This window comes from Blennius ocellaris (assembly GCF_963422515.1).
Source record: "Blennius ocellaris genome assembly, chromosome: 23".
NCBI classification, from domain to species: Eukaryota; Metazoa; Chordata; class Actinopteri; order Blenniiformes; family Blenniidae; genus Blennius; species Blennius ocellaris.
This window is the reverse complement of record NC_137672.1, coordinates 18812586-18836292: the sequence shown is the minus strand read 5'-3', so window position 1 is coordinate 18836292 and position 23707 is coordinate 18812586. Positions and strand designations below refer to the sequence as shown.

Below are 23707 nucleotides of genomic sequence, written 5' to 3'. Positions count from 1 at the left end.
CGTGTCAGACAGGAAGTAAGATCTTCAAAGCTCCCGTTTACACCACGACGTTTCAGGAAAGTTTCACAGTTTTGAAAACCAGGAATTTCCACCCCACGTTGACAAAAAGTCCTATTTAAGATTTTTTTTTAGACGGAATCGGACTTCAAAAATGGATATAAAGTGTTTAGCAAGGCTGGGAGTGAGCTGGCTTTCAAAATAAAAGTCCTTGTTTATTAAAATGACATTAAAACTCATAGAAATTGATGTTACGTTGTTGGCTAGGCTACGGGTGAGCTGGCCTTCAAAATAAAAGTGATATTAAAAATCTTAGAACTTGATGTTACCTTGCTAGCTAGGCTCGGGGTGAGCTGGCTTTCAAAATAAAAGCTCCCAATTTTAAAAAAATAAATAAAAGTCCTTTATTAAAGTGACATTAAAAATGATAGAAATTGATTTCACTTTGTTAGCTAGGCTATGAGTGAGCTGGCATTCAAAATAAAAGCCCTCATTTAAAATAAATAAAGTAAAGTCATTGTTTATTAAAGTGACATTAAAAATCATAGAAACTGATTTCACGTTGTTAGCTAGGCTATGAGTAGCTGGCTTTCAAATAGAAGATACAAAACTCCTTCAAAACAAAAGTAAGTAAGTTCCATCTTGGGAGTCATCGTTGCTACTCTGTGCCAGTTCCTGGTTTGAGCCTTTTTATGAGCAATGAGTAAAATTTGTTTTGTTTTCGTTTTCACTTAGAACCCTTGGGATCGATGTGGAGACGCGCGAATTTGCGACTGGTTCTACAATACGTCTGGTCATAATGTTATGGCTCATCACTGCAAGCTTGTTTAAAACAACCACACACCTGGTTATGAGTTAGATTGTCTGTCATTATTACCTCAGTGTCACTACCAGGCTGCAGGTTTGAACAATCAAGGATTTTTTTTTTTTTTTTTTTGGTAAGGCAGTGATGTAATACCCCATCAGTGCCAGGAGGTGGTGCAGTGACTCCTTTACCTCCTCTCCTGAGTCCGAGCAGCATCAGATTGTGACACAAGTTAAAAAAAACAGAAAAAAAGCTGCTGTTGACAGATCAAAGTGACATGAGTCACTTTGACCTCCGGGAGGGGTCAAAGTGATCAAAGTGAATGATCGTCATCACCAGCAGAGATTCACGTTTCCAGTCAAACCTCATGCGCGTCAAGTTCAGACCAAAGTTAAAAGGGTGTAGGGTTAGTCCTCGTGCAGGTTTTGTCTTCTGGAAATCCCACAACAAGACGTTCAGTGCAAACGAGACTGCGTGCTGCAGCGCCCCCTAGGATATCCAAAGCACCCCCAAGAAATATGATTTTTTTTTTTCTAGTGGTTTATTTAGATTATTTTTTTTATGTGTGAAGATTATAATTTGTTGCCTGGTTAAATAATAAATACACCAAATTATGTATTTTTTTATTTATTTTTTAACTAAAAAATCGTGTGATGCTGTGTTGAACTTGCTACTTCCTGTTATCACAAGCACAATTTTCCTGCAAGTAATAGTGATGAAACATGGAGCGCTTTTTGCAAAAAAAAAAAAAAAAAGAAATCACTGATGCCTTCACTCTGAACAACAACCGACGTATCGTTTTATTCTGACGTCTCATGGAGACTCCCGGTTCTCTCTATGCACCGTTTATTAATATAATTAAATGCTAATGCTAAATGCTAAATGCTAATGCTCTGGCTAAATATCTTGCGTTGTGTGTGGCGTAATATTGTTTTAAACAGTGCATATCATCGGTGCTACAGTAGAAAAGAAACTAGACGCCCCTAAATTCCTGTATATCGTGTTAAATTATAATATTTATGATCCAGATATCCAGAACATGTTCGAATATCGAGGGACTGGATTCAGCCTCGGGGATTTTTGTTAGAAACAAGGCAAAAACTAATTAAAATGAAGTAAAAGGAATTAGCTTATGGAACAACATTAAAATATTTAAAACATTTAAAAGGTGGTTTAATTTCAGTATTACGGAGCGAAGGACAGTTTTGCCCTTAAAGGACAGTCTATATGTTGTTTTTATGTCTCCTCTTACTTGTATTACCGTACAATAAGTTTAACTTCCAAACGCTTCGGTCACAAATGATCAGAAAACGATTTCTGTCCTCTTTGTAAAATCGGTGAAAACGTTCCCGGTTTGTTCCGCGGCACAAAACAAGCTAACATTCCCGGCGGAGTGCGAACCGAGGTGACGGAGTCCCGTTCGGCCCGACTCACCGTCGATCTGTCCTCCCGGAGCGGAGATCTTGGACATGGAGAGGTGGGTGGTGCCGACGACGTCGTTGTGGCTAGCTCTGTCCCTGGAGGGACAGACACGAGAGGACGGCGCTCTGAGACCTGGTCCGAGACGACGGTTCAGACCGTGGCTCTGACGTACGTCCGCCCTGACGTGTGAAGTAAGTCTGTAGTCCTGGAGGTCGGTCGGGAAACGCTCACCCCGGTCGGGGCGACTCGTCAGTTGCCGGGCAGGTTAGACGGCTGGTCGACGCCGTTAAAACGGGTTTTTTCCAGTGAAAACTCTAAACTGTCGTCGTCTTTTCGGGGAATGTCGATACGGCAACGTTGCTCAGAGACACTGGAAACGGTCGGTCAGTCGCTTCATCGGTCACTTGGTCAGTCGCATGGTCTGTCGGTCAGTTGCTTGGTCGGTCAGTCGCTTGGTCAGACAGTTGGTTGGCCAGTCGGTCGCTTGGTCGGTCAGTCGGTTGCTTGGTTGGTCAGTCGCTTGGTCGGTCAGTCGGTTGCTTGGTTGGTCAGTTGCTTGCTCAGTCGGTCGCTTGGTTGGTTAACCGCTTGGTCAGTCACTCTGTCGTTCAGTCGCTCTGTCGGTCAGTCAGTCACTCAGTCGCTCTGTCGGTCAGTCGCTCTGTCAGTCAGTCGCTCTGTCAGTCAGTCGCTCTGTCAGTCAGTCAGTCTCTCTGTCAGTCAGTCAGTCTCTCTGTCAGTCAGTCTCTCTGTCGGTCAGTCGCTCTGTCGGTCAGTCGCTCTGTCAGTCAGTCAGTCGCTCTGTCGGTCAGTCGCTCTATCGGTCAGTCGCTCTGTCAGTCAGTCAGTCGCTCTGTCGGTCAGTCGCTCTGTCGGTCAGTCGCTCTGTTGGTCAGTCGCTCTGTCGGTCAGTCGCTCTGTTGGTCAGTCGCTCTATCGGTCGGTTTTTAATGGCGGTCAGTTGCTTCACTCAGCAGTTGAATATCCGGCCGGTCAGCGTGTCGGACGTTTGATTGAGTCGACGGTCAAGTTGATTCATTGCGAGTCAGTTTGTCAATCGATCAGTCACTTGGTTTACTGGCCGGTCGGTTAGCGTTGGACTGGCTGATTGCTCAGTTGCCTGGTTGGTCAGACAGACAATCTGTCCAGTTCGCTGGAAGAGCTCTAGACTAACAAGCTAACTTCTTGACGAACTCAAAACATGAAAAAAACAAAAAAACACGTATCAAATGAGAATCACCAGTCCAGAATTCTGATCCTCATCTTCTCACACATGGATGGAAACTAAGAAACGGAGAGAGAAAGAAAACCTCACGTATTAATCACGTCGCACGACGCCAGTTGACGACAGGGTGCGTTTGTTCTTCGTACCCTGATGGGCATGCTGAGGCTCTGGTTCCACTGCGGATTGGCGTTCTTCTCCATGATCTTGGTGCAGACCTGGGGGAAAGGGGACGACAACACGCTCGTGGGCGACTTCCCCGACGTTCGCCACGAGCTCCGACAGAAACTCACCGTCTTGCCGGCGAAGTGGACCTCCACCATGGGGTCCACCAGGTTCTTCCTGTTGCTGTCGAAGCCCAGAATCTGCCGCATCCCGTCCATGAAGGCGTCGTCCACTGCGGACACGGGTCAGAAACTTTTTTTCGCGTCGGGGGAACGGGGATGGGATTACCCAAGACGGGGGGGGGGGGGGGGGGGGGCTCACTTTGCGGCAGATCTTCGGCTCTGAAGATCCTCAGGGTGAACGTGGCGCCTCGGAGCGACAGGCCGGCCGGCCTCAGGAGGTTTCCCTCGATGTCCTCCTTGTCCTCCGCACACTCGCGTTTGTCCGCCTGCAATTCATTCGCCAAAGTTTAGCAATGCTTTCCCCTCGGGGGTGGGGGGGGGGTTTTATTGGCGTGGCGCTACTTGGCGTTACTCACCGGCGGCTCGTCGCCGGCCGCCAACACGAACAGGCTGACCTTCAGGTAACCTTTGACCCCGGCAGAGAGGTCGTCGGGGTCACACAGCAGCAGCCACTTCCTGAGGAAGCAGTGTCCTGGAGGGAGGAAAAGTGCAAAACGGTCGTTTTTGCCGACAAAAATCGGGTTGTGTGTTTGGTTTCATGACAAAAAAAAAACAACCCACAGCGCCAACTTGTGGCCTGGAATGCTAACTACATCGTTTTTGTTACGCGTAAATGCTGAAGCTTACTAACATTAAAAAAAACCATTAATTTTCGTGTAAATGTGACATAAGTACTGCAAGTTCTCCTCCAGTAAACAGGAGTCAAGTGAAAGAGTAACAGAGCGACATATTGAGATAGCACTTATGCTAACGCTAACAGTGGACTCAATGAGAGAAAGGAATTGCAGCTTTTACAAATGTTTAAAATATGACCCAAAAAAACAAAAAAAAGAGTATTTCTAGTTACTTCCAGCAAGAAGAAGTAGTGACATTATAAGAAAAGTTACTTTCCGCTATGTAATTGACAGGAGTGTACTCACTGTGCTCATGGTAGACGGTGCCCACATCCAGCTGAGGAACAACCACAGACTTTAATTCATTTATTCCGCTTCAATTTGCCAGAATTCAACCTTATAAAAGGCGCAAGGTGACGATTTCAAACATCGTCACAGGTGTCAGCGTAGAAACGGCGTCTTGTGTTCCTGGACTGAGAGCGTCATGGATGCGTTTTAAGATCGACCGCCGATAGTTTTGGTTGGAGCTGTCGCTATGAGGGCCTACCTTGAATTCCCCGATCACGGCGTCGGTTCGCAGGGAGCGAGAGTCGCACACCTTTGGCGCAGGGAGAGAAACGTGGATTGTCGCTGTTCGACGATGTGTTTCACATTTAAAATTGACAACAGCGTCCCGAATGATCTAGTTTCAGGTCACAGAGTGACCGAACTCACCGTGATGAAGATCGGCTCGTCAAACAAGTCTGAAGGCGTCTCAAAGAAGTTCATGAAGAAAGTCTGGCGGGCGAAACGAAGCAAAGTCACACTTTTCGTCGTGTCGTAACCCGCGACAACGTGGATCCAAAGATAAGAAAAGTCTCCGTCACCTCGTCAAAGAACGGGTTGTTGCCCTTCCTGATGCGAGTCCTCTTGCTCTGCCCGGCCACCGTTACCTTGACGACGGGTTTGATGTTGATGCCCGGCAGCTGCCGGCCCTCGATGACCCGCACGCGAATCTAAACGGCAACATTGGGTCAACGTCCCGATCGTGCGTACGGCATCGGAGAAGGTTCGTAAAAGCGACAGACCTGTAGGTCCTGGGGTTTGTTGGGTAGCGGCTTGGGCTGGCTGCTAGCTCCCCGCCTCCTCTTCCTCAGCCCACCGTGGGCGTTGTAGGACGGCGGCGCACGCTTCGGCGTCTGCGCGGCGGGCGATTCCTGACCGGACGGCCCCTGCGGGCCGACGATCACCATGGAGCGCCCGTCGTCGGGGCCCTGGTCCTCCGCCGGCTCCAGCATTATCATGCTCTCCGTGTCGTCCTCGCCGAGGGTGTCCAGCGAAATCACTGCGGGAGAGACGAGAACATGGCCGACTGGAGACAGACGAACACGACCGACGGGGCCCACGCGACGTGACGGACAGACGGTATTACTTGTGACGGTGTCCAGCTCCACGTTGGGGTTGCTGTGGGGGAGCGTCTCCGGGTGGGACGGGGGCTGGAAGACGGGGGCCGACCCCGGAGGAGGGAGGTAAGACACCTGCAGGGACAGCGTGGCCTGCGGGGAGACGGGAGACGCATCGTGACACGTCGGCGGATTTTGAGTGGTCCGACGTTTTGCCTCCTTGGGAATCTGGGAAACGATTATTTTGTTTCGGAGCAGCGCTAGTTGTCACTTCTATTTGTCGTTTCCTAACAAACTAACCACACTTTATTAATCTTCTTTTTTCCGCATTGACCAGTCAGTGGGCGGCCATATTTCCCAGGGAACTACTGGGAGGGGGGGTCAAAGGTCTTGCTCCACGACCCAGAGTCTGTCCGTTGTGGAGATCAAAGCTTACGATCCCAAGTCTGCCTCTCTGGCCTCTCGGCCGGCGGATCACATCGAGTCGTCCAGAAGCTTGGATGATGTCACTCATGGAGTGTTTGTAGTGAAGCATGAATCCCAACAATCAACCCCAAAAAGAACAAAAAAAAAACCATGATTTGATCATCAATCAATCATCACTTTGATTTGTGTCACTTTGATTTGTGTCACTTTGATTTATGTTACTTTGTGACACTTGAATCCCCTGTTAACTAAGGCTCTATTTTGGGAAAACAATTTTTTTGATCATTTATCGGTACTCTTAACTCTTAACTCGGTACAAATGGTGAGACAGGAGGTACACACCCTCATACGTGCGTATGAACGTGTGAGACAATCAATCATTTCCACTCTCAACACCAACGGGAAGACTTTTGTTTTGGGTTCAGGAAGCCAGGAGGGGAAACGGCGCAGCGCTGTGGCCGTGGGCGTGTCCCGCCAAGGTGTCGGACCGTTGGCCAGTCGGCTATTTCTGTCTACGAAGACCAGGTTCAGAGGGGGCAGATAGAACTTCCTTTGATCTGTGTCGGCGCAGAAGAACCCCCAAATACTGACAATTTCAATAGATTTGTTCGATTTAATAGTCAAACGCACAAGTTGCTCACTTTTTTACTAAATCCTCAACATAAATATTCATAAGAGCAAAAGACAGCGCCAACTAGTGGCCGGTCACGCCAACTACATGGTTTTCATCGTTTCTGCCGTAGCCGTATAAATGGGACACCGTTTTTTTCAGAGCAAAAAACAATGAATTTTCACTTGAAACGTCAATAAGACCTTCCCTATTTTTGCCATTTGTTTTTAAAAACTGCGCTCACCCCGGTGTTGTTCCTCTTGGTGTCCAGCAGGGAGACGGTGAAGGTGGCGGACAGGCTGGGAGAGTTGATGACGTCTCTGAGAGCCAGACGACTTTCCCCCAGAAACCTGGACACACACACACACACACACACACATGCTTGGGTCACAACAATGCATTTACATCATTAATCAGTCGTTCTGCCGTTCCATTTTTTTGTATTCAATCCCTTTGTTCCATTTTTTGTCCATTTGTGCTTCTTGGAGTCGCAGTTTGTCACTTAGTTTTTCCATAGTGTAGATTCCTTCCACAATTGTCAGCCATCGGTCCTTTGTTGGTGGTTCTATCTTTCCCCAGTTCTTGGTAATAGCTTTTTTAGAAGCCACTAAAAGTATGTTAACCAGGTATAAATCGTTTCCCGCGAGACTCTCATCAGACAAATGGCACAGATACAGTACATTGCAGCACATTGGAATCTCATAACCCATCATTTGTCGTAGCACTCCACACGCCGTCTCTCAAAATACACTTATTTTATGACATTTCCAAAAGACGTGTGAGTGGTCCATGTCAACTTCTCCACAATCCCTCCAACATTTCTGTTGTCTATTTCGCTGTTTACTTTTCAATAAAGGTGTGATAAAGAAACGCGCCAGATTTTTCCGGGAGAACTCCTTCCAGATCCGCGAACTAGTGGATGTTTGGTGTATCTTCCACATATTAAGCCAATCGTCGTCTGTGATTTCCATGTTAAACTCCTTCTCCCACTTTCCTTTGATGTAAGTGGTTGAGTTCTTATCACGCGAGTTTAGCCCCTGATAAATTGCTGAAATTATTCTTGTGTTACTTTCCATATATGCTTTCTTTATGATTTGGATCACACTGTTCACTTCTCCGGAGGGGGTCAGTCTGGATTTCTTTTCTGTAACTTTAGGTGGTTCCGACCGAACAGCGCCCCCAAACCAAATGAAGGGACGAGCCAATAGAAGACCTCTGAACACAAAAGAAAGTTCAGCGTGAACAAACGAGAGCTACTCGATGGATTCATGCAGATTTTCCCCGGTAAAACCAGAAGGTCACACTCTGGTCGCGTACGAGCAGCGGATCAATCCATCAGTCGGCACGTCGCCGAGTCAATGGGTGGAAATGAGAATGGGCCGACGTCACAATGAGAGGATGAACCGATGCCTTGGCACGTCTGGAATAAAAACCCAACGTCGCTCCAGAAATAACCCTCTGGAGGGTCCGACGCCCCCCTGACCTCACTTCCTGTTCCCCCCGGAACGCCGCGGGAACGGCAGAACTGCGTTGGGCACGGCGGACCCACAACCCACGGTACCTGTTCCTGCCCATTTTCTCATGATCCTTGACGACGCAGTGGATCTCGGCTCCGGAGTCCAAGGGAATCCCCTTCAAGTCCCACTCGAAACCCTGAAGGAGAGAAACGGGGGAAAGTTGTCGAAACAGGAACCTTTCTGGAGAGGGCTCAAGATCTGTGACCGAACATCAAGGGTGCGCTAAACGCTTCACGTTTGCTTTGAGAAATTCAGCAACTTGTGAGAAAACGGTATTTTCGTTTTGGGTTTTGAAGACATTGAGAAACAGTTTTTGAATACAAGCCTGATAGAAGAGAGGTTTGATCGGTACCAACAGTAGTTGTAAAGAGTGACAGTAATCTTAAAAAAAAAAACTGCACAATATATGGAATGTGTGAGGAAAATGTTGATATTGTTACAATTTGAGAACATTAAGGCGGACGCTAATCTTGCAAACATTCTTGACACCATATTCTAAAAGAGTACAGATCCAGCAGTTGTACTTCATTCCATAGTTGATGCAAAATACTTTTTTGACGTTCTTATACACAAGCTTGAGGTAAATAATACTTAATTTTTTTAAAGATGCATAAAAAAATGGGCCTTTAGGACAGAAAACAAAGGTGATATTTGTACATTTCAATCATGAGCATCGTAAGAAGACGAAGAAGAAGAAGATAAAGGCGGAGGAGAAGAAGAAGGGTGTCTTGCGGAGGCGTTACCTCGTTCCAAACAGGGTTGGCGTTGTTTTTGATGACCTTGGTCTTCTTCTTGGTGCCTGAGGGATTAAACAGGATACTGCTCGTTAGCGCCCCCACATGACGAATGGATTTAACATATATCTCAACTTCCTGTGACGCCTGAGGAAAGTTCTCACGGTCCCAACGCAGCTTTAGGCCTCGTTTTCACCACATCTCAACTGGAAATGCGTCGTCTGTGCGTTTTTGTGTTTCTGGAAATGATTCACATTCTAGCGGACGGACGTCAAAATTGGAGCATCATCGAGGTGACTGTCAAAATAAAAGCACCAGGAGAATATCGACTGGGAGTCATGAAACATTGTTCTGATTGTCTCTACTGAGCACGTGCAGAACGAACAGTAGCAGTAGTCGCAGTATGCAACCAGAAACACACCGGGAATGTATTTGTGGTTCGGATCGTCGTGAACGAATCGTTCAGCGTCAGTCGCTCGGCGTCAGTCGTTCGGCGTCAGTCGCTCGGCGTCAGTCGCTCGGCGTCAGTCGTTAAGCCTCAGTCGCTCGCCGTCAGTCGTTAAGCCTCAGTCGCTCGCCGTCAGTCGTTAAGCCTCAGTCGCTCGGCGTCAGTCGCTCGGCGTCAGTCGTTAAGCCTCAGTCGCTCGGCGTCAGTCGTTAAGCCTCAGTCGCTCAGCGTCAGTCGCTCAGCGTCAGTCGCTCAGCGTCAGTCGCTCAGCGTCAGTCGTTCAGCGTCAGTCGTTCAGCGTCAGTCGTTCAGCGTCAGTCGTTCAGCGTCAGTCGCTCAGCGTCAGTCGTTCAGCGTCAGTCGCTCAGCGTCAGTCGCTCAGCATCAGTCGCTCAGCATCAGTCGCTCAGCATCAGTCGCTCAGCGTCAGTCCCTCAGCGTCAGTCGTTAAGCCTCAGTCGCTCAGCGTCAGTCGTTAATCCTCAGTCGTTAAGCCTCAGTCGCTCAGCGTCAGTCCCTCAGCGTCAGTCGTTCAGCGTGAGTCGCTCAGCATCAGTCGCTCAGTGTCAGTCGCTCAGCATCAGTCGTTCAGCGTCAGTCGTTCCCCTTCTTACGATCAGGCAGCGGGTTTGAACAACAAAGCTGAATATGTGCAGGTACATTCATTTATCATTTCACACTGGTGTGAAACGGTTTGATCGCCTCTGAAGATCGTCGAGATTCTGAATCATGAGATGAAACCATGAAAGACAAAGAGTCGAACCGCCGGCGCCAAAACTGACCGTGAACTGAATGACTGCAGTCGCACTCACACAACCTGCAGACACGTTTTCTCCTCTCGTGTACATCCCGAGACACGCTTTCCTGTTTTCTACACAGTCATCACTCACACACACACACACACACACACACACACTGAAGTAAGCGCAGACTCACACAGAAATACCTGTTACTTGTTCCTCTGTTCTTAAAAAACATCTCCACCCTTCCACAGAAAGGTCGAGAGGTCACATTACTTTTGTGTGTGTGTGTGTGTGTGTGTGTGTGTGTGTGTGTGTGTGTGTGTGTGTGTGTGTGTGTGTGTGTGTGTGTGTGTGTGTGTGTGTGTGTGTGTGTGTGTGTGTGTGTGTGTGCTGGCCTCTCAGCGTGATATATGTCACAGATGGGAAGTGGCACTCGGTTCACTTCCTGGTCGGTTCAGCTTGGCACATTTTCTGTCTGAGCACTGAGAATAGAACCGACTGTGAGGCATTCGTATGGGAAACCTAAGTTTAGACCCCCACTGTCAAAGCGTGTGTGTGTGTGTGTGTGTGTGTGTGTGTGTGTGTGTGTGTGTGTGAGTGTGTGTGTGTGTTTGATTAACTACTTCATATTTTATGAACATTCTGGATTACTACTCCAGAAAACTTTCCACTTTCCAAGCTTTTAGCTAATAATTCCATTTAAAGTCCCAGTGAAATGAAGGTTCCACCTCCAAAACTCTCTGGTGTCTCTTCTAGAACGTTTTCCTGCTAACTGGCCGAAGTGTAAAATGTTAAAACACGACAATCTGTGAGAAAATAGCCGATAAACGGCACTATTTCCTCTGCTGGGCGGAGCTTCTGACAATAACAGAGTGACATCACGAGTTGTGCACACGCCCAAGTTGTGTTTACATTATGGAGGATCAGAGGAGCCGCTAGCCGCGCGAGCTAGCCGCTCCCGCCGCCCGTGCTCCTTTTCTCCTCTCTGGTCTCTTCCAGGCTCAATCTTTCATCAAGGCTCATAAAACGCCGACTATAACTTCAAAACACTGTTAAAACTTGGATATTTAAGAGGGAAACAAGCCGATATAAACACAACAGATCGAGATCTGCACAACTCGTGATGTCACACATAGGCTCCGCCCACGAAGAAGAAGGCTCTTTTTCATCCTATCTATTTTTCTTACTATCTATTTATTTATGTTGCTTTGATCTCCTGCTTATTTCTAAGTGCCCATGTTCCGTTCTGTGCTTCACTTTATGTCTTTACCCAGATATTTTTATATTTTAATTTCTTACTTTTATTACTATTCTATTGTATTTTATAATATTCGTATGGACCAGATTGCTGCAACAAGACAATTTCCCTTCGGGGATGAATAAAGTAATTATCTTATCTTATCTTATCTGGAGGAACGACACCGACGAAGGTCTTTCAAGAAGAATCACCATCGACACAACCGATCCCCAAAACCATCTTTTTGCTAAAAAAAAACCATTCCCCGTTCTCGCAGCACCGTCGCAAAAACCACCACCACCACCCGACGCCGTAAAACCAATCAATAACGACGTAGTACCTACGCCAGGCCTGTAGGAGGCACTGTGACTCGGAAATACATCAAAAACAGAGAAGACGACCCGGTGATGACATCATCATTTAGGCCAAAAAACACAACGTAAAAACCCGCTAACCTCGTGAACAACCAGCCCGACCGTGTTAAAAACATATTATCATCAATGTGATTAAAAAAAACGTGAAATTAAGAAAGAAAAATAAAAGAAAGAATAAGACTTGGAGAATTTGGCTCAACAATTGGAGGGGTGGTGCGTCCAAGCTTTTCCTCCTCCTCATCAATGTGAGGAAGAAAATCTATAACCGTCACAGGATCATACAAGACCGACGTGTTTGTTTATGCTGGCGTACGTCAGGACTATAGTTAGCGCCGCACTGGAGGAGGCGGGCGGACGGCTTTTATTTCTGGTTTGTTATTTTCCAATAACAACACTTGGGAAGGAAATCCTGCCGTCGGCTCGGACACACACGCTCATATTTAATCACACAAACACACAAATGTGTGTTTGTGCAGATAAACGCACACTGAGAAAGTGTTGAGTGCAAAAATGTAATGAAAAGTTATGCTTTCCTTCAGTATTTAATTCGTCTCGTCTGATGACTTAATGGCAATGACGCTGCCACACCTGTAGGGGGCAGTGCAACGAGGAGAGTAAAGCCATGATGGCCGATCAGAAATCCTGGAAAACGACGCACGACGCCGACGACGACGACGTACCGTGACGAGAAACTGCAGGAAAACCAAACGACGGAGTTTTTCCAAATCGCCACTTTGGCCGGAGTTTTTAGATCCGATCGTTTTCGGCGATTTCTGCTTTGTTTACGTCGTTTTACTCCCTTTTTTTTTATTACGGTTCATTTGAAAACCTCCTATAAATCTTTGCGGCTGTTATTGACCACATCTTGCTTATCAGGGATGTTATTTATTTATTTTTTTGGGGGATTTATTCTTCTGGCACGTATAAACTCAATTCCGATATATTGATTCTAAAATTACAAGACACTGGAAAATCATCTTTATGTTTGTTTTTTATCATTAATATAAATAATTCACCACAGACTATTACAAATGACTGAAATTAAATGAAAACAGTTTTTCCAAATCGCCACTTTGGCCGGAAGTTTTCAGATCCGATCGTTTCTGCTTTGTTTACGTCGTTTTACTCCCTTTTTTTTATTACGGTTCATTGAAAACCTCCTATAAATCTTTGCGGCTGTTATTGACCACATCTTGCTTATTTTTTTATTTTTTTATTTATTCTTCTGGTATAAAGTCAATTCCGATATATTGATTGTAAAATTACAAGACACTGAACATTTTTATTTTATCATTAATATAAATAATTCACAACAGACTATTACAAATTATTGAAATTAAATGAAAATAAATAGAAAAACAAAACACCTTTGGATTCACTATTTAAACAAGTGGTTCATAAATAGTTGGATAACTTCTCTCCTTCCTGAGCTTCTTTATTTTCCAGATTACCCTGCTTCTCTATAAAAGGACATGGTATGTCTTCATGGGGGGGGGGGGGGGGGGGGGGGGGGGGGACTTGCCTCCTCTCTCTGTGTCTCCACTCTGAATTCCTCAAGTTGTTCCTGAAGTCGTCACAACCCGAGAGGGAGGCCTCTGATATCTTCTCCAGGAAAACAAAACAAAACGAGGCCCTAACTTGACTTCTTAAAACAAGATTCTCTCTAAACTCCACTCAGAATCTCAAACTAGAAAACGACACCGAAGGTCCCTCGACAGTCCAAAACTAAAAGAAAGTTCGGTTTTCCAGAGTCTTGCCAAACAAAACAACGTCATTTTTTGCCAGTTAGCATGTAGCATGTTATGGCGTTACATGGTGTTCCTGAACGCATCACTCAAACTTAAAACCAGACCAACATGGCGGCCCGGACACAAAACTTCTCTTTTATTCGTGAAACAGTTCAGGAAAATGGATTTATGAAAACATTTGAGACGACAAATAAGTCGTGCAGCTGAGAAGTTAAAGCGCTGCTTTACAGATGTGTGGCCTGCTGTGAGGGGGCGTGGCCTGTTGTGATGGGGCGTGGCCTGTTGTGAGGGGGCGTGGCAGAGTATGCAGGGGTCATAAGACTCCTGAAACTAGACACAGACTCTTCAAACTAGACACAGATTTTCTCTAAACTAGACACAGATTTTCTAAACGAGACAGAGATTCTCTCTAAACTAGACCAAGGCTTGTCCAGGTAGACCGAAGCAACTCAAACAAGATTCAAACTATCTCTAAACTAGACCCAGACCCCTCAAACTAGACCCAGTCTCCTCAAACTAGACCTGGATTATCTCTAAACTAGACCCAGACCCCTCAAACTAGACCTGGATTCTCTCTAAACTAGACCAAGGCTTGTCCAGTTAGACCGAAGCAACTCAAACAAGATTCAAACAGTCTCTAAACTAGACCCAAACCCCTCAAACTAGACCCAGTCTCCTCAAACTAGACCTGGATTATCTCTAAACTAGACCAAGGCTTGTCCAGGTAGACCGAAGCAACTGAAACAAGATTCAAACCATCTCTAAACTAGACCCAGACCCCTCAAACTAGACCCAGTCTCCTCAAACTAGACCTGGATTATCTCTAAACTAGACCCAGTCTCCTCAAACTAGACCTGGATTATCTCTAAACTAGACCCAGTCTCCTCAAACTAGACCCAGACTCCTCAAACTAGACCTGGATTCTCTCTAAACCAGACTTAAACTCCACATAGTCCATCTTACCAGATGGCAGAAGATCATTGCTAAAGGGTTCGGTCAGTTTCAGTGTGTTTAACGGTTCCTTCTTCAGACGTCTCTTTCGCCACGGCAGAAAAATTATTCAGACCCACGAAACCAAAGACGCCGAGCAGAAACCTACTTTCCAGAGCTATGACCGCCTAGAGCACCGTTAGCGTTTAGCATTGGACTGCGGCTTGAAGGGGAGGTTTGGGTATGAGCGGCTGACAGGAGGCCGTGTGCGACGGCACCAGGAAGCGGCGTTGGGACAAAGGCAGGAAGCGGCGAGCGGAGTTCACCTCATTAAGGAGGCAGAGTTGGACTCGTGGAGAGAACAAAAACAAACACATGGAAAAACCGGCAGCCAGGTAATTCCAACGCCTTCGCCTTGTGCCATTCGCTCTCCTTTCCGCCATTTGGTTTAAAAAACAAAAACAAAAGCTTTGCTCTCTGAGGCAGAGTTCGCAAGACCGAACTCCGACCCCGATCCTGATCCCGACGGCCAATCAAACGACAGTCCACCCCTCCGTCTGTACCCTCTTTAGCTACAGCCAACTAGCATCACACTTCTGGTGTTTGGTGCGACCGCAGAGAAAATACGAAAACATGCAAACTCCCGAGCAGAGAGTCCCGGGACAGTGGCGACCAGCGCTAACCGCTACGCTAGCGCAAAAGCGCTACCGAAGACCAACAAGCGTCTGCTCCGATCGGGAAGCTCGTTCAATCTGGTCGACTTGTTTCCCCCTTCGACACTCAGAAAGCATCTTTGGCCACGAGTGAACAATCTGCATTGATTAGCAACCAAAGGACATTTTTGTTCAATAAAACCCCGAAACTTTATGAAGTTGGAAAAAAATAAGATTTACTTTAAAAAAGATAACGCAACTATTTTTAGAGACTGGAACCCATTTCTAAATTATTTTACAGAACTGCAAAAACCCCTTGATGAAGGGAATCCAGAACATAACTAACTTGGCATATATATATATATATATATATATATATATATATATATATATATATATATATATATAAACATTGCTTTGATGTGACTTTGTTCTCTTGATTTTATGTTCTTTTTTCTTTGTTTAATTGCAAAATTGTTTCATACCAGTAATATCTGTAAATTAGTCCTTTGCTGACATATATTAAAATAAAAAAAAATAAATAAAAAAAAAAGACAAAACCCGTAACGATATCCCTCATTTCTAAATTATTTTACAGAACTGCAAAAACCCATTGATGAAGGGACTCCAGAACATAACTAACTATATATATATATATACATTTCCTTTGATTGTGGATAGAAATATGTATGGACACTTATTTCTCTTGATTTTATGTTCTTTTTTTTATGTTTGTTTATAATTGCAAAATTGTTTCATACCAGTAATATCTCTAAATGAATTCTTTGCTGAGATATATTTAAAAAAAGCAAAACGAAACCCGTAACGATATCCCTGTGAACGACAAAGCTTCAACAGGAAGTAACTCTTAGGTAAGATTCCATCACAATCAAGTAGCGCCGCTTCCACAGTGTCGATGCCGCCCCCCGGTGGCCAATGAGAGGAAGTGCTTTCAGACTTCTGCCTGAAATTTGTCGTTTTTTCTTGTGCGAGTCCGATAGCCGCCGGCCCTCCGGACGCCGCCTTACCTCTGAAGGTGACGCTGGCCAGAGGGTCCGAGTGTCTCAAGTTGTTGGCTCGCTGAAGAACGCAACGCAACATGGCGGGAACGCGGCCAGGAGCCCGGCGGCGTCGCGAAAAAACCTGCGAGGCCTCAAACAAAAACCAAAAATTCAATCTCACGCGGAACGAGAGGAATCCAAATCCAACCCCGGCCAGACAGGAGACTAGAAGGAGTGTCCCCGGGGGGGGGCGATCACATGACCACGGGAGCTTTTTCAAATCAGAAATCCAACCAATGAGAAGCCGCGAGGCAGAAAGTGTCCGAAGAGGAGGAAAAAAAAATCAAAAATCAAAAAGGTCCAAGATAGTTTGAATTCATCCAATCGTCAATGGAAAAAAAAAAAAAAATCAGAACTCGTATCAGACGATTCCGAAGAGAAGCCGGTTTCTCGAAGACGATTCCTAAAAAGAAGCCGGTTTCTCGAAGACGATTCCTAAAAAGAAGCCGGCTTCTCTCCCTCCGACGCTCCGGCTGGGAAAAGCAGAGCGACTGAGCGAGTGTGTCGGGAACACACACCTCGTATCCAGAGGAAATCTCAACATTTCCTGTGCTCTTTTTTTTCCCTCTCTCGTCTCAGACGGCATGTCTGAACACACGATATCTACCGACACACGTCTACTCCCCCCCCCTTTCTCTTTTAATCCCGCCATCCAGCCTGGGTTTGTCTGTTTTCAACGGACAGATTTTAAGCCATAAACACAAAAAAATAACGTCCAAAAATAACTGTGATCGACTTTAGGTCATTGGTTTTAACACAATAAGTCTGTTAGGTCCCACATTAACAACAGATTTGTTTACAATTTAAGCAGGAATCGGGATCTTTCGTTGGGTTTCGGCTGATTAAATCACGCATTGAATCTTAATTCAAAATGAATCAAACTCAGGAGATCCTGATTTATGAGTAAAGTTCTTTTATTCGTTCTAAAGTTTTGAGATTTCAAATAATCTCATTAAGACAGTTAAAAGAAATATATTTTATTTTGACAGTCACTGTAATAACAATCCTGTATACTAGAATGTTTACGTATAAACAATATTTTCATCTTGTTTGATATCATATAACTTGTAGTAAGTTTGTTTGTTTGTTTGTTTTACATGTTTTCTATGTTTTATGCCTTGTCGCTTCTGTGCTTTTGAATTAACTTTTGATTTATTTTATTTGATGTTTTTGATGTACAGCACTTTGGTTACCTTTTGTTTTTTTAAATGTGCTTTATAAATAAAGATTATAAATAAATAAAGATAAAGATTATTATTATTAGATTATTATTATTATTGGTATTGTTTTATATTGTATTGTTCTCTGCTGCGTGTGTGTGTGTGGTTCAGTTACAAAACAAACAACAAAAAACAGCACCCACTAGTGGCCACACGTGGAAATTACATCATTTTCATCCATACATTTGAACCAGGTATCACATGAAAATACCTCAAATTATTGTATTAAAATTCCCCATTTCATGTGTTTATTGTGAAATAAAAACGTTGTTCTTCACACACCAATTTGTCAACGTGGAGGAAAATTTAAAAAGAAAATAAAAAACACACAAAAAAAACATGTCGAACTCGAGTCCTGATCTTTCAGGTTTGATAAATACAGAGATTTTATTATATACGTTGAATTAACCTTCATCAAGTCCTATTTACACAACCTTTCAAGTTAAAGTGCATCATTTTTGCATTCTGGTTCCGTTTCCATGGAAACGTTCTGAAAATAATGTCCATTTGTACTGTAAATATTTCATTAAGCTGGTGGAAATACTTTAGCGTCACCCAGGAAGTTATTTTATTCTATTTGAGCTTGAAAGGCGAGTCGGAGCTCAGTTTGTTTTCTACTGTTGTTATTTAACGACCCTGTGGACCGAAATTGAGAAAAATATATGTAAAAAAAACTCAAACTCACGTTCAAACTGATTGTAAAAGTGCATATTATGATTTTAAAACAAAATCTAATTGGAAAATGTCACATTAACACGTGCAGATGAACAAAAGTGTTATGTGAAATTAACCCAAATGTGGTTAATTTCTATATTAAATTAAAAGAACACACTTAAAAACTATGCAACATAAACACACACACAAAAAAGCAAACAAACTGTTGATATATTTAAAGAACTCTACTTCCCAGGTCCCTTTTGTATTTTATTATTATTATTATTAATAGACTTTCCTCGTTTAAAAAACATTTGTATTTGTTGTAGTTTCAGGTGTGTTTGACGTTTCCTTGCACTGTTTGAATTTTCCCTTATTTGCCCAATAAATTCATATTAAAAAAAAGAACACACAAATAAAAAAGAGGAACCGGGAGGCGGCACAAGGGGAAATAATAAGTAACGGAATGAGTGAGCTGGAAATCCAGACTATTGAAAGGCAGGTTTATTTTCTGAGTGGAGCAGTGACACATCCTGATTTCTCCCAGTGTCTCCAGCAGAGCCATGGAAACAACCAGCCAACAGCTGAATGCCCCCCCTCCCCCCCTCCCCCGCCCCCCCTGATATCTGATATTCACTTCCTGCTCCTGCCTCGGCCCCTCAAAGACGCCGCATCACTTCCTGTAGCCGACCGGCCGCCGCCTCGTCATTCAATCAAACCTGAGATCAGATTTGTTGATTGTTTGTGTTTGTTGTTTTCCTCGTATGGAAATAAATCTGTGTCGTCAGACTTTGAATTTATGACTGAGAATTTGTTTTTCATTTGAAATCAAACTTTGAATTTCAACATCTGTCAAATTTTAAGCACAGAATTTGTTTTGCTGAATTTTTTTGCAGCTCAATTCTTTGCATTTTAATTTTTACACCTCTTTTTTTTTTTTACAGCTCAATGTTTTTTGCCAGCTGAATTATTTTGTAGCTCAATTTGTTTTGCAGTTGAATTTTTTTTACAGCTGAATTTTTTGCAGTTGAATTTTTTTTTGCAGCTCAATTTTTTGCATTTAAATTTTTACACCTTTTTTTTATTTTTTTACAGCTCAATGTTTTTTGCAAGTCTATTTTTTCCAGCTGAATTTTTTTTTTGCAGGTTTATTTTTTTGCAGCTCTATTTGTTTTGCAGTTGAATTTATTTTACAGCTGAATTTTTTTGCAGTTGAATTTTTTTTGCAGCTCAATTCTTTGCATTTTAATTTTTACACCCTTTTTTTTTTTTTACAGCTCAATGTTTTTTGCAAGTCCATTTCTTGCAGCTCTATTTTTTTGCAGCTGAATTTTTTTGCAGCTCTATTTGTTTTGCAGTTAATTTCTTTTTTACAGCTGAATGTTTTCACACTGAACTTATTTTAGACGTTGGAAAAAAATCTGAAGCAAAAAATTTTTTATTCTGTGCTTGAAATTTGACGTCGTCTAAAAATCAAAGAGATTTTGAGGGTAAAATAAATGTCCAGAATCTAAACTCCTCCTCTGACGGTAGGGACGTACTTCCATACATTGGGCCCAGTCTTCCCTGCAGGCCGTACGACGGCACAGGGAAACTTTTGTGCACCAAAGCGTCACGAGGTCGTGACACATTTAAAACTCCCGTTATTCAGACGTCTGGTTGTTCATGACTCGACTATAAGACGACCTTTCTCTGCCAGGAGACTGCGAACCTGCAGGCGGCGTGGCAAACGCCTGCTTTCACTTTTATTTTGAAGGACTAAACTGTCCCGTTAGCACTGAAACAGCTACACGGTAGAGATTAAACTGCAGAAACGTGTTGATTTTGTGAATATTTGGTGAAAGAGTTTGAAGGTGAAATCCCAGCGTTGCATAAATCAAGATAATTACTTCATAAATCCACGTTAACGCCGTCGCCTGTGGTCAGAGTTATTTCCGGAACAATTGAAATAAAGGATCTAAACTACACTCTTCTGGATGGAGTGAGGACTTAAGGTCCATTTATGCTCGAGGCCAAGTCTGACATTATAAACGAATGTTGCCTTCCGTCATAATTCCCTTGGAGTAATACCACCGATGGCCTGTAGGGGGCAGCGGCGTGCAGTGTAGCACACGTGTTGTTCAGAAAAATCAAACAAAGATGGCAACGAGACTTTGACGACGGCAGAAATGAGCCGAATCTGTTGTGACGAGATCTTGGCAAACGTTATGCCCTACCGCTAAACCTTCAACCCTTCAACCCTTAAACCCTAACCCTTGAACCCTAACCCTTAAACCTAAACCTAAACCCGTAAACCCTAACCCTTAAACGCTAATCCTAACCCTTAAACCCTAACCCTTAAACCCTAACCCTTAAACCTAAACCTAAACCCATAAACCCTAACCCTTAAACGCTAATCCTAACCCTTAAACCCTAGTCTAACCCTAAAACCCTAACCCTTAAACCCTAACCCTTAAACCCTAACCCTTAAACCCTAACCTAACCCTTAAACCCTAACCCTAACGCTAAACCCTAACCCAAACCCTTAAACCCTAACCTAACCCTTAAACCCTAACCTAACCCTTAAACCCTAACCCTAAACCCTAACGCTAAACCCTAACCCTAACCCTAACCCTTAAACCCTAACGCTAAACCCTAACGCTAAACCCTAACCCTTAAACCCTAACGCTAAACCCTAACCCTAACCCTTAAACCCTAACGCTAAACCCTAACCCTAACCCGAACCCTTAAACCCTAACCCTTAAACCCTAACCCTTAAACCCTAACCCTAACCCTTAAACCCTAACACTAACACTAAACCCTAACCCTTAAACCCTAAACCTAACCCTAACGCTAACCCTAAACCCTAGCCTAGCGGGAGGGAGGAACGCTGCCCCCTGCTGTTGATCATTCAGGTTCCATGAAGAAAAGGCTGGAACTTTTTGACAACGCTGATGAACGACAACAAACATGGCGGCCTCCGGAGCGCCGTGGCTCCGGGTCCACGTCCTCCCGGGACTTTGTTTACCAATATTACATCTCATAGACAGAAACCGTTCTTTACTTCAGGTCCTACTTCTCACAGCGTCCCTCGCCGCCCGAGGCTTTCCCAGAATAACCCCTCAGCTGTTCTCGGATGACGACGGCGGCGGCGGCGGCGGCGGCGTTCCGCACGTGCACAAGGGGCGAGTTACCATACCAAGCCATACCTTCGTGGGTGACGGTGCAGTAGGAGTCGCTGACGTCGTCGTCCGGCGTTTGCAGCCGCTCCGCGCACAAGATGAAGACCCGCAGCATGGCTCCGCCGCCGCGCAGCTGAGTGTGGTCCTACTGCGGCCCGGGCATCCAAGAGAGAGAGAGAGAGAGAGAGAGAGAGAGAAAGAGAGAGAGAGAGAGAGAGAGAGAGAGAGAGAGAGAGAGAGAGAGAGAGAGAGAGAGACTAAGTGAATAAGGACTGAGACAGCGACTGGCGGAGCTGCAGCGCTCAGCTGTCTCGGTCAAACACCCCACCCACCCCTCCACCCCTCCACCACATCCCTCGCTCTCTCTCTCTCTCACAGCATAGGCACAGTGCACCGGCTGACTCATGCACGCACACACACACACACACACACACACACACACACACACACACACACACACACACACACAGACACACACATACACACAGTCCCTTCAATCACAGCAGGCTTAAAGGGCCACTAACACACATACTTGCATTTCTATCCTTGTGGGACCTTTCCGTTGACGTAACGCGTCGCCCAGTTCCGTTCGTTTCTGTTCCTCCTGACGAGAATCGACTTGCTCTTTCACTTCACGCACATTTATCACATTTATCACATTTATCAGATTTATCAGATTTACTGAACCGTAACATTCAGCATGAACTGAACAACAGCCTGACCTTTGACCTGACCTCCAGTTCTGTGTCCCCACGGTGACATGACAATGTTAAGGTCCCCAAAAGTAGCCAAGAACAAGTATGAATGTGGGTGTGGTGGTGGTGATGGGGGGAGGGGGGGGGGGTCATCTTTTTAAAACTGGCGTCGTACTTTTCGGAAAACACTCCGACTCCGTCTCTGGAAACGAGGGTGAAGACAACTTTCTGAAAATGCTCCAACGCCATTTTCGGTAGTGGAAATGGGGAGCGAGAACTTTTGAAAATGACTTCTAAAGGTGGAACCTTTTAAAAAAAATGGGGGGAAAACAAAATGCTCCGTCACCCTTTCCATGGAAATGGGGGGGGGAAAATGCAACTTTTTGAAAATGTTCTGATTTTGTCTCATGGAAATTGGGAAAACGCTACTTTTTGAAAATGGCTCCCAAGGTGGAACTTTAAAAAAAAAATGCTCTGAATCCATCTCTGTGTGACCGGGGGTGAACGTAACTTTTTAAAAATGCTTCAACACCGTCAAAATTTCAAAAAAATTTTGGTTGGTTAATACTTCTGAGGTGGAACTTTTCAAAAAATCTTTTGACTTTGCCTTCATGGAAATATGTGACTCTATAAACACAAATTCTTCGAAAATCTCTGTGGAAAATGGGGGAAAAACACAAGTTTTTGAAAACAACTTTTCAAAAAAATTATTTTCATGACTCATTCTCCATGGAAGCAAGGGGGGAAATGCAACTTTTTGAAAAAAAAAAAATGCCTCAATACCATCTCCATAGAAACAGGGAAAACCCAACTTTTTGAAAACTACTTTTAAGTTGGAACTTTTTCAAAGAGCTCGTCTCCATGGAAACGGGGGGGGGGGGGGGGGGGGGTCAGCAGAAGAGCACCGGCAGCCACATTCTTGTTTCGCCTCTCGTGTTGGTTTAAGATGGTAAAGTTTGGATTGTCGATCGTTTGCAAGCATGGTTGACCCGACACTAAAGCCCACTGTGTGTGTGTGTGTGTGTGTGTGTGTGTGTGTGTGTGTGTGTGCGTGTGTGTGTGTGTGTGTGTGTAAAACTGTGAAAATCAGTTTGGTCCCCTGAAACTGAACGTTTTAGTTCCTGTTTCAGCAGAAGAAAATACCCTCCTCACCACAGCTTCTGTCTTTCCATCAGTTCTTCTGGAAGGTTCCAACCAGTCCGGGGTCGGCTTTGAAGTTGGCGAGGCATGGATCAACACCACGGTTACCACGGTAACCGTGTCAGGAAACAAACACGTGGAGATTCTTTTAATTGACGTGAACCAATAATAGGTTTTGGGGTCATCTGGTGTCCAATTCCACATCTGTCCGTACGAACGTTGTCGTTTATGTTATACGTATTATACTACGTATTGTTCTTTTCTTTCAATACAGAAACGAGCAACAGCGCCGACTAGTGGCCGACCTGATGGGGACGTCTCCAGGGTGGCCAGGAATCCGCAGACGTTTGCTGGTGGTTCTGTCTGGACGGAACATCTGGAACATCATGTCTCGTAACTGTGGAGGGAGTGTCTTTGTGGCGTTTCTTGAAATTCTAGTGATTTTCCCAAAAAGTTTTATTTAAATTTTGTGTTTTCTGAAATTTCTGTTCTTTTTTTATACAGTAGCATTTTTTAATTTTGTAGTGTTTCTTGAAAGTCTAGTGATTTGCAGATTTTTTAAATAAA

At 44.5% G+C, this 23707-nt stretch overlaps 1 protein-coding gene across 1 annotated transcript in view; it reads right to left on the bottom strand.

Annotated features, from left to right (window-relative positions):
- The window catches only part of dysf (dysferlin, limb girdle muscular dystrophy 2B (autosomal recessive)), an 80285-nt gene extending 58673 nt beyond the window's left edge, over positions 1-21612 (bottom strand). The window contains 16 exon segments of the mRNA XM_080519169.1: positions 2237-2319; positions 3465-3508; positions 3596-3664; positions 3740-3843; positions 3933-4059; positions 4150-4265; positions 4714-4744; positions 4955-5005; positions 5122-5184; positions 5274-5402; positions 5475-5731; positions 5819-5942; positions 7070-7175; positions 8387-8478; positions 9086-9141; positions 21333-21612. Of these exon segments, the coding sequence (XP_080375295.1) occupies positions 2237-2319; positions 3465-3508; positions 3596-3664; positions 3740-3843; positions 3933-4059; positions 4150-4265; positions 4714-4744; positions 4955-5005; positions 5122-5184; positions 5274-5402; positions 5475-5731; positions 5819-5942; positions 7070-7175; positions 8387-8478; positions 9086-9141; positions 21333-21420 (1540 nt within the window). The 5' untranslated portion in view covers positions 21421-21612.
- Positions 21613-23707: the final 2095 nt, after the last annotated feature.